This window comes from Balearica regulorum, chromosome 13, assembly GCF_011004875.1.
Source record: "Balearica regulorum gibbericeps isolate bBalReg1 chromosome 13, bBalReg1.pri, whole genome shotgun sequence".
NCBI classification, from domain to species: domain Eukaryota; kingdom Metazoa; phylum Chordata; class Aves; order Gruiformes; family Gruidae; genus Balearica; species Balearica regulorum.
Window position 1 is genome coordinate 6,573,152 of NC_046196.1, and position 10,597 is coordinate 6,583,748.

General features: G+C 41.3%; 1 protein-coding gene across 3 annotated transcripts in view; it reads left to right on the forward strand.

The window, feature by feature from the left end:
• The window catches only part of MAF (MAF bZIP transcription factor), a 62,981-nt gene extending 53,493 nt beyond the window's left edge, over positions 1 to 9,488 (forward strand). For 2 of the 3 annotated variants that reach the window (XM_075766038.1, XM_075766039.1), the window contains one exon: positions 8,708 to 9,488. Coding sequence is in view for 1 of the 3 variants with exons in the window: in XM_075766039.1 (XP_075622154.1) it covers positions 8,708 to 8,732 (25 nt within the window). In the remaining 2 variants the exon portion in view is untranslated. Of the gene's footprint in view, positions 1 to 4,590; positions 4,606 to 8,707 lie in introns of those variants that run through there. The other variant, XM_075766037.1, reaches the window with a different exon arrangement.
• Positions 9,489 to 10,597: the final 1,109 nt, after the last annotated feature.

Consider the following 10,597-nt stretch of genomic DNA (forward strand, 5'->3'; position numbering starts at 1 on the left):
AAACAGCGACTGTGGTGCCAGCGGAGCCTGCGGCAAGCCCTCGGCAAAGGGAAGGACAGAGAGGCCACGACCTGGGGTGTGGGCGCTCGGCTCTTTTCCTTCTGTGAGACTCGCTCCCAGACCTTTGCTCATGCGAACCCTGACAGGTCCCGTCTAAATGAGTAGTTGGAGATGATGTGCTCCCTCCTGGTTTGGGCTGGGGCCGAATTTCGCCTGCTGGGCTCAGAGAGTAGGTTTTGCTACTGAACGTAATTAAGAGCATCAGAACCTGGTGCAGTGGGATCTAGCCCATCCCTGGTAGTCAGGGTGATTGACATTGGATCCTTTGATTTCTCCAGAGGTATCATAATATTTTAAACCTATTATTAATTACAAGTGTATTAATCTCTGAATAGTATTAACAGTATTTCAAAATATTATAATTTTATCCTATCCGACCCACTGGGGGAAAAAAAAAGTGGTTTTGGATGAACTGAACAACTTTATAGACAGTGTGCTTTATAACCAGATGGATTTTCCCTAGTTAGTTCCATTTCTATCTCATATTGGTGGAAGATTAAAGATACTGAATCAATGGCTGTAAAAGCTCACATTAAAAATTTGCAGTAAATGAGAAGAGGAAAATTTCATTAGAGGAATAAATTGTAGCAACTGGAATGCATGCAACTGGTTTTTAGTATTCTACTGACGGTCACCTTTTGAAAGTCTTTTTTTTTTTCCAAATTGTTTTCTTTTCTCAGATATATAAAAAAAAAAAAAGAAGAAAATGACCTCTAATATTTTGAAATATAGAACTAATTACAGTGGGGAGTGATCCTGATCCCACTGAAGTCAACTGCGGTATTCTTTATGCCATTGCAGGATAGTGCCTCTATTAAGAAATAATAAGGAAATGAGATACTTTAAAGAGAGGGGTTTAAAATGAACTGGCTCTGTTGGCCTCTTTTGTAAAAATACCTTAGAGCCACTTTTATCAAGTCAAAAGGTTCATTGAAAAGAGAGAAATTAAAAGATGCCACTCGTGGAGCCTGGCAAAACATGAAGTTCGCAATAAATATCTCTCCAATCCAATTATAACATTCAAATCAAGGAGAAAAAAAGATTCTGAAATATAATGAAAGCTTGCTTTCTACTGAAAAAATGTACTTGGAGGTGTCCAGACCTAAGGGAGTTTCCAAGTCAGCATTATAGTGGGGAAAAATGTAATGTAAATGAGAGTGAAATAATCAAATTTTTCTGGTGGAAATAAGTGCAGTTGTTTGATGTAATTTTGACACACAGCATAATTTCAGCATCAACACTGAAGTTTAAAGGATCAGTGTGTCTTTGTGAGATTTCTATACAGAAAAGCCGTTCAACGGGAAAATCTAAATCAGACTTTGGTATGCACGTTGGGCCCCTCTGTGATAGAAAGCCTTGTATTATATTAGTTGCAAATAGAAAAATAGAGATGACCCTTTTTCCGTAATTTCTAGGCACCCTTTCCACTTGAAAATCCAACATGATTGTGGCATATAAATCACAAGAAATGCAATGTGTGAATGTTTTCATGATCAAACTTTGCTTTATGCCTCTAACACCAGCTCAGCCATTTAAAGATGCACACTGTTTTCGACTGTGACTTACACCGGGCTCATGTCACGTTTGTTGCAGATGTAATTTTTTATATCACAGGGATATATTCCAAACAATTAAAACAATTAAAGCAGGGCATGTCTTTGGCATTTTACTCAATCTTGTAGCCTGTGTGAAATATATTTGTAATTTTGCATTCATTTCCAAATGGAGACAGATTCACACACCCTCATAGCCAAACTCAGCACAAGAACCAACAATTAAATGAAGCCTGAGATCCAGTCCAAAGGAGGCTTATACTCCATTTAATTTTTAAATAGCTTAATTAATAGTTTCAGTTAAAGCAAAGAAGTGAAAATGGGTCAAACTATGTAAACATTGGTTAGAAAAACACACTGTCCAGCCAAAGCATTGTAGAAGTGCTTTTCAGAAGAATGGCCTTTAAATTTAATTTAAACATGGTTTTCTAACTTAAGTAAAAGCCCAGTTCAGACAAGGCCCAAGCCACTTTTTATGCCACAAAGAATTACTGAGGTATGCTGAGAGTTTATTTAGTCTCTGTTTGTTCCGAGGCTGTGTTTCATTCTGCAGTCATCGTTTTCTCCGTGCTGTCAGCACGTTGTTACTTCGCAGCAGCTCGGAATTCACCGAGAGCCTCGGCGTATTTTGAAGCCGAGTTTAATCGCCGATGGGACCTGTGCGAATGCTACAAAACATTGTTCACAAATATTTGCTGGAATTTTGAAATGAATTGGGGTAGACTCTGCTATTGCACTCGTAGTGTTTGCTTTCTGCAAACATTCAGGTTCAAGTTCTTATTGACAGGGCTGTGCTGGATGGGATCCCTTGCATAAGGCTCAAGGCCAGGAGGGTGCTTTTGCACCAGAGCAGTCGGGGAGTAGGAGCGATACCACGTGCCTTCTCTGACCAGTCGTCGCTAACTCAATTAATGGGAAGAAACACCGATTCGTTGGTTGTTCCTGAATTCGCAAGGAGCAAAATGATAAACCGGAGACAATTTCTCTCTGTGTTCCAGGGAACATCTGTATACAGAGAAAGGGACTTCCTTTACTCGGAAAACAATTTTGCAAAATTTTTCTTTGGTTCTTAAGTCTCGGCTTAAATGAAACAAGGGTATAATAATTTGAAAGTGGTTGAGAATGTTGTGTTTAAGAATTCTTTTATTTGTTATGCAGTAGCATTTACATGATTCTCATATATAAATATGTTTTAGTTTGAAATTTCTGCTTCAGTGAGGACAGAGAGGTCTTTGAAAATTTGCTGATTTACAGTTAACTTCCAGCATCTTAACTTTTGGTTAGAACAACTGAAGGGCTTCCGTTTGTTGAATTTTTTTTTTTTTTTTTTTTTGCTTGCTTTAATCTGATTAAATGAAATGTAGAAGAATGAAGAAAATTTATAGGTGATAAATATCAAGATTGGCTCAGGTTTGGCATTACGGTGCATTGCTTTAGGGGGCTGTCCCTCACATCCCCTTCACCAGCACCTCTTCTTGGTATGATAAACTTTGGGAGTTTGAGCATAAATTTTGGCCAAGTTTTATCACATGAAAACGCTCCCCAAATTCTCTTGTTGCCCCTTGATGTGTGCAGAGCAAGTCATGCAGCTGGCAACATCTGAGGGTATCACTGCTCTATGCCGGCCATCCACTTGGGAGTGTGAAGTTTTGGGGAGGAAATTTTCTGTCGGTGGCATTGTATGGAGTTCGTGTTTGGCAACTGAGCCTGATCATTGTTTCGGCCTTCCTGATCTGAACACCTTTGCTTCCGTTGTAAAGGACAACGTGTTCTGTACAGTGGAGTGAAAACCTGCTGGTTCTTCTCACCACCTGCAGAAGATCTGCAGAAATAGGGAAACTTATCAAAGATCTTCATAATGAAGAACATTTTCTGCTGATAATGTTCAAAATGCAAAACCACAATGGAGACAACATCCTTTTCAGGGGAAGCAAGCAAACATTTTGGGTTGAAGAACAGCCCGGATGAGCTGGATTTCTCCAGCTCGTCCGTAAAGTTAAACGTGTCAAAGGGTTCTCTGCGAGGCAAAGGAACTTTGTAGGAGAGGATTTTATAAATGGCAGTTGGGCAATTAATGTTAACCATCAATATCAGAATGGCTTAGATTGCATGATTAACTAGTAAGAGTTTTGAGCTGGCTGGTAATTTTAGATTAAATAGCCAGGCAGCCAGTGACTTGAATATTGATGAATATCCTGTGTTTTATTAATATGCATTCTCTATAAATTAGAGGCTTAGTACACAAAGAAGAAACCTAATGCTCTTGCTATTTTTCATTGCCACAGGTAGAGCTGAATAATTCATAGCAATTAATTTATTTCACTGATTTAGCCTTTTGGGGCGGGGAGGGGGGGAAGTTGAGCACAAGTAGTCTGTAGGTAATTTTTTTCCACGTTTATTTGTTATAAATAACTCACCAAACACATTTGAAGACTTACTCTTAGTTGAAGATAATTTTTTGTATTCTTAAATTCGAGAAATTGGGAGGAACTTGGGCAGAACTGCAAGCAACCCACCAGTGATTACGAGAACCCAAATGATTTTTAAATTGCAAAAAAAGCACAGCTAATTGCAAATACAACCCAGTTAGGATCAGACTCTTGTTGATCTGTATTGATTGGTGCAATACCAGTTAGATGATTGCATATTTCTGCTCCTCATTCGATTGACTGTAATTCTTTAGGACCAAGATTTTCTTACAACTATTTTTGTGTGTGCAGAATTTGCTATCTGTATTAAGTCCCTAATGTATATAAAATGGAAAAGGTGAAATGCTGCCCCGTTTTAAACCGAGGAGAGTTTTACCATGGAAGACTTCGGAAGATCGGGTATTCCACCTACTGATCGAAACATTCCTGAAAATATTTTTTGTGCGAATAAGCCAATAACATATCCGACACAAATGACTTTTTGTATTTGTGCAAAGCTTCAGAGTATCCAAATATAGATTTTTAATTATTTTTTTCTTAGGTAGGAGGGAGATGGTGCAGCTTTAAGTACGAGATGAAATGTCACGGCACAAAGATCACTTGCCAATCCTGCAGCTCCGGGTGGCTGCAGCCCAGTTTCAGTGTCACGCAGTCATATCCAGAGCAGGTAATATCCAGAAACACAGGAGGAGGAGGAGGAGGAGGCGGCTGTATGATTACTGCCTCTCCCTTTTGCTGGTTCTTACAACACGCTGCACAGCAGTGAGAGTTGCATAGCACGCAATAAATCATTGCCTCATTATGCTCCTTCTGTAGGTTTGTTTAGGGCACCAGCTCTAGTACCAGCTCCAGAGGATTATTTGTTCTTCCCAGAAATTCCTCTCAGATATAGACTTCTGTTTTGATTTGCAGAGGAAAAAAAAATCTCTGTGTCTTATTTTTAAAATAATTACTTAGTGTACACAACAATTTACATTGCAGAACTGCCTAAGAAAATAATTCAGGCAATGTCTGGAGCTGATTTTAATTTGTAGGTGGATGATTTTGTTAAGAGGAGGCAAGAGGTTAAAGAAAGTTTGCATGTTTTTGTGACTTGTCAACTTGAAATATTAACAAATGAAACACAGGGTCTTCCCTCCTTTCCTCCTTCCTCCCTTCTTGCCTGCCTTCCTTTTTTTTTTCCTTCTTTCTTTCTTGTGTACACAGAAGCTGCTGATCCCTTACCTAACCAGATGATGTTGAATTGTTGTCAGTTGTAAAAGAAGCCTAAGTACCTCATTAAAAATATTGTGAGGTCCTCATTCACTTTTTCCATGTCTCTAGCCAGCCCTAGCCTACTGCAGGAGGGCACCAGTCTGATGAGAGAATAAGGATTTCTGACACTCCGTTTTGATTTAAGCAGAAAAAAATCCTCTTAAGAAAAAGTGTTCATTAATTGGCCTAATCTACTAACGAGGAGTGATATTCAGCATCGCTGATTTTGATAAAACAGTATATTTATTTAGCATTGCACCAAGCGAATGCTGGAATAACCTAGATTGTACCTGCAGTGAATGTGAATGGCTAGAGCCGAGACTTTAGAGAGCAGGTGGGTACACTGCAACACGGCTGGGTTTTGCTGCAGTGTGACAATGTGATCTAGGATCTGATCCAGACTCCTCGGAAATCAATGGAAATTCTACCCTTGACTTTAGTAGGCTTTGGATCCTGCTCCAGTTGTGCCAAAGTGGTAATGAAATGACTCCAAGTTGAGGGGGAAGAATTTTCTGGCTTAACAGATTCATTTATGTGTTTATGCGATGGGTCTTGACTTCAAGTCCGAAAGGTTTTCACACACACCTTGCTCAGGTCCTCCCTCCCAGTCACAGTTCCTTGAAATGCAACAGATTTCTGTTCTGTGACCACTAATAGACATCCCACCTGAACAACGACATTTCATAGATGATTATGATATGAAACTCAAAATCATTGTAAGATTGCTCAAAATGTGACCTGCCTTCACACAAAAGCTCTCTCAGCTTTCTGAACCTTTCAGCAAAGCTCAATGTGTTCAAAGCCATAATGAAGTCAGTTTACTGTAATTTGGGGTTTCATTATACATACTTCTGCATCATTGTATCTCAGAGTCCTGGATATAATTCTTACTTGATCTTAAACTCTTACAAAGGACCTAGGAATAGAAGATGTGCTGAGGTCAGGACCAGAAAAGACTTGTTTCAACAGCCGCTGCAATCTGAGTCCCCCATAAACATTTAGGACTCAGCGAGAATTGTACCCAGCTCTTTTTGATGGAAGTACTGTGGTGACCTTGTAGATTGATTAAAGAAGTGACATTGATTGACTTTGACGGGAGCCACATCCACCCTTCTTCTGCCAAAAAGGCAGTGGCTGCAATGTGAAGCCTCAAGAATGGGGCATTGCTCCTCCAAGTACATGGAAGACATCCAAGGGTAACGGGATAATGCAGATAATGGGATAGGGTTTCTCCCCTCCTCTCCCTCAAATACTAAATAGCTAGATTTTAGCTATCCGGACTCAGGCCGTAGGAGACCTTTCTCTGATAGCTATTTAAAAGATGAAGTAGCTAAGGAAATGAGCTCTTTTTATAGGTTACATAGGATGTTTGGTGGTTGAGAATGTCAAAAACGACTGGTAATGTTGACTCTGCAGGGAGCTTTAATGGTGATGGGGGGATGATGATGGGAGGACCAGCATGAACAGCACAGTGGAAGGGACAGTGTGGTGAGGAAAGAGCTTTGTTCCTCTGGCAAACCCACCCCTGATGATTTTACACTCTGTCACTTTGGGGTGTCTAGTTTGAGAGATGGTAAAATGGTCCAATTTTCCAAAGATGCACAATATCTTAGCAATATCTGGTCTCTTCAAGGTACCTTGGGTTGGCACTGAGAAATATTTGCCTCCAAAATTACCACTGTTCAAAATCTAGACCACTGAACCTGATATGAACTATTAGAAACCAAAGACAAGGGAGCATTTATGTTGGAGAATGCGTAGTGGCTTGAAAACTACAAATCAAAATAATGCACCCTTTTATGTGTAAATCTCCTTCTCTTTGATACACGAATTGAAAAGCTGTCTGGTTTCCTTGTAGTTTCCGTAAGCATGTAGCGTGCGACTGCACCCTCTGGAATGCTATTTAAGTGTTATTTAAAGTGCAGACCTGTTAAGGTCAAGCAAGCTCATCTGTATGCTAAAACTGAACCCACCAAACCTTACACCTAAAACCAGCAAGGAGGTCTTGAGTTCCACGCTTCCCACCTGACAAGTGTACAGCATGACGAATGGTGAAGCACCAAAAGATCAAAGTACTTTTTCAGGGATAACGATAAAATCAGAGACAGAAAGACACCAAGTCCTGGTGCAGGTGTCTGCTGTTCCAATGCAGGCTTTCTCAGCTGTGACACCGCCAGCCCGCTGCAAGCGGCTGCGGGCAGGAGCTGCAAACTGGCAGCAATAGCATCAGAAAATTTAGATCCTATGCGGTGCATTTCTGAGCTGGTAGAAAGACGGAAGAGTCACTGCAAGAAGCCCATGTGGAAGGGATTGCTGTAACACGCTGAATTTACCGTGAGCATAGTGAAAAGGAACTTTTCAATGCAGACATGGAAAGACAGTGTGATGTGTTGTGCTCGTATTCCAGAGTCGCTTTCCTCTGTCTGAGCGCCTTAATCCAGATCCTGTTGAAGTCAATAGCTGTCTTGCCTTTCACAAGGATTATGCCCCTAAATAGCTACTTTAGGAAGTGTACTTTGCTTGGTGATAACACAAAGCAGAGGGTGGATGATTAACACCAATTAGGATTATTTACGAGAACGTAGAAAACAATAGGTCCATAAATCATTGTCTTATCAATTGTAGTTCCTCCTGCGTAATTTAGTCATCATTGAGCAAACTGTGCGTTTCACTGTTCGTTAAGTAGAGATCTGACTGATGTTAGTTGAAGTTTGTAGAAATGTTGAAGGTACGATGTGACCCAGTAAAACAGCAGAGTGTTACAAAAAACTTCTGGTGGTTTTCAACATTTTTTTATGTTATAAATCCCCTACGCTTTTTCCCCAGGTATATTTAGTGTATTTAAGGTGACTGATGGTAGCCTTGCTCCTCTTGGGTTATGCTTCAGCTGTGTCTACACTAGTGTCTCAGTTTGGAGCGTGGGGTGGTTTTGCAGTAATCCCCTGGTTGTCTCCATTTGTTGGGCACGAGTCCAGCTGCAGAGCAGATTCAGTGCACAGATTCCTTCCAGAGGAGACTCAGTGGAGAGTCTCTCCAAAAGCAAGCCAGGGCTTGGTGGGACATTCAGCTCTGATCCAAGGGGTCAGCCACACCACCACAAAGTCCTTCAGGCTGTACGTAACCCTGCTTTGCAATAGGAAGCCTGTCAAACTGCCCAGAGCTCCCATGCCAGCCTGGAGCGGAGCTTGTGCTATAGAGAGGGTCAAATGCTTTATGTGACACCCTTTTTGCTGGTAACTGGCAGCTCTTGTGACCACTGCTCCTCTTTCTTCCACCAAGACTTCTCCTGGTTCGTTATTCTTTCTGTTTATTAACTGCCTCATCTTCTGTAGCTGTTCCTCCTTGCTGCTGTCCTTTTTTTCTTCTACTTTTATCACTTTTTGTGATCCCTTTTCCAATTTCCAACCTTAGTCTCCCAGAAGACCTGGAGTGGTGACGCCTGGACGCAGAGGAGATCACACTGCTTATAAATCTGCACCTTGAGGAGGCCAAAAGTTTCTTCAGCAGCAGGAGGTAAGCCAGGACTGCTGGTGGGTGTAAGGAACTGAGAGCAATGCCACACGCATTCGAGAAGATGAAGGCAACGTTCTTGCGGATGGAGACTTTGGGGCAGTATCACGGTCCTGTACAGAAAGCTTGAAAAGATCTTCAGGTGGGAACACACCACCCAGCCAGCTGCTTGTTTGGTTTAGTCCATGGACCGCTGGGGTCTGCACATCAGAGACTGAAAACTCTTGACTGACTTACCCTAAATTTCCTCTTTGCGGACTTCTGATGTGATAGGAATGGCACAAAAAATTAAATATATCTGCTTTGCCATAACTTTTTCAGCCTGCTAACTTTCCCAGGACTACTTTCTGCTCACATTACTGGAACTTAATTACATGAGGCTTAATTTCAGTTGCTTGGCCAGCTTTAAAAACATATATTCAAATTTGAACCACAAGGGCAGAATTTTGGGAGCCTCTTTGTCCTCTCACTTTGTGTTAGTTTAAATGAAGAAATGCCTGTGAATCTCTGCTTTATGACACCTATTCCAAGTCAGTCTCCCTTCTGGAGAGACTTCCCAGACTCTCAGCAGTTTAAGGAGGAGCACAAACTACCCTTTATGTTATAGTTTATGTTTTTGAAACCGTGCAAACAATAGATATTTGTCTCCTACTTATGCATTTTCTCGTAAATAAAATGTATTGAGACCAGAGATGGAGTTACAATTGACTTTACACCGGATAAGAATTTGCATCGACATTTTACATAGAAGTGTTGTATTATCTGTACATTTCTCGACCATATCTTACAATGTCTAATTGCAAAAAAAAAAAAAAAAAAAAAAAAGAACAGGGAGGGAGAACCAAAGGAGGGGCATGGAGAGAGAGGAGGTAACAAGACACAGATGGGGAATGGCAGAGTTGGAGGATAACAGTGGCTATCAAAGTGTTATCTGAGAATTCCTATGATTAGGACTTACTATGTTTCTGACCTCACCATTTCGTTATAATCTGCTGCTTAGGTGATTAATAATAAATGGCCTCCAAATTTCATTGCATTTGCTCACTTTGTCTAGAAGATTTTGCATCAGTTTGTTCCCCTCCATAAGCTCTTATTTCTGTTAAGGTATGAAGTCTTTTCATTTCTGCTGGGGTTGACTTGTTCTTCTGCTATATCAGTGTTGTATCTAGGTAGCAAGTGTCCCATAGAAATTCAAGTAACGCTTCCATTTATCACATTGGGATGATCAAAAATACATTGCAGCTGATGCGAAAACACCAATGTATTTCTTGAGTTGGGCACCCACCTCCAACTCAGCAGATAAAAAACCCTCCAAAGAGCCAACAAAAGAGGGCTTTTTATAAACACCCCAACCCGCTAGTGGATTAGCCTTAATGCGTTGGCAGCATGCCCCTTCCTTCCGCTGCAGGAATGCTAGCCTGGCTCTGCAGCCCTGGGGTTTTTTGTGTTACAGCATGCAGAAGAAACAAAGTGTAAGACTGATTTGTAATCGTTCGTGGCACTTTTTTCCCCTGCAACCCGGGCTCACCTTATTTACCTCCAAAGAGGTAAGCATAGTGAGCAGCACCTCTGGGGAGCGATCTCGCCTGGTCACTGTGGCAGGAGAGGGCTTCTTGTAGGGCTGGCTGTTGTTTCTAGGAGCTCACTGACATGTCTTCAAGGGCTGAGGGTTCAGCTTCTTCTGCGTGAGAGGGAAGAGGAAATGACCTTCACCCAGCTGAGCAGGGAACAACAGGAAACCCTCATGGTCCAAAGCTGCTGCCATTTCCCACCCCCCAGAATCCGGCACTC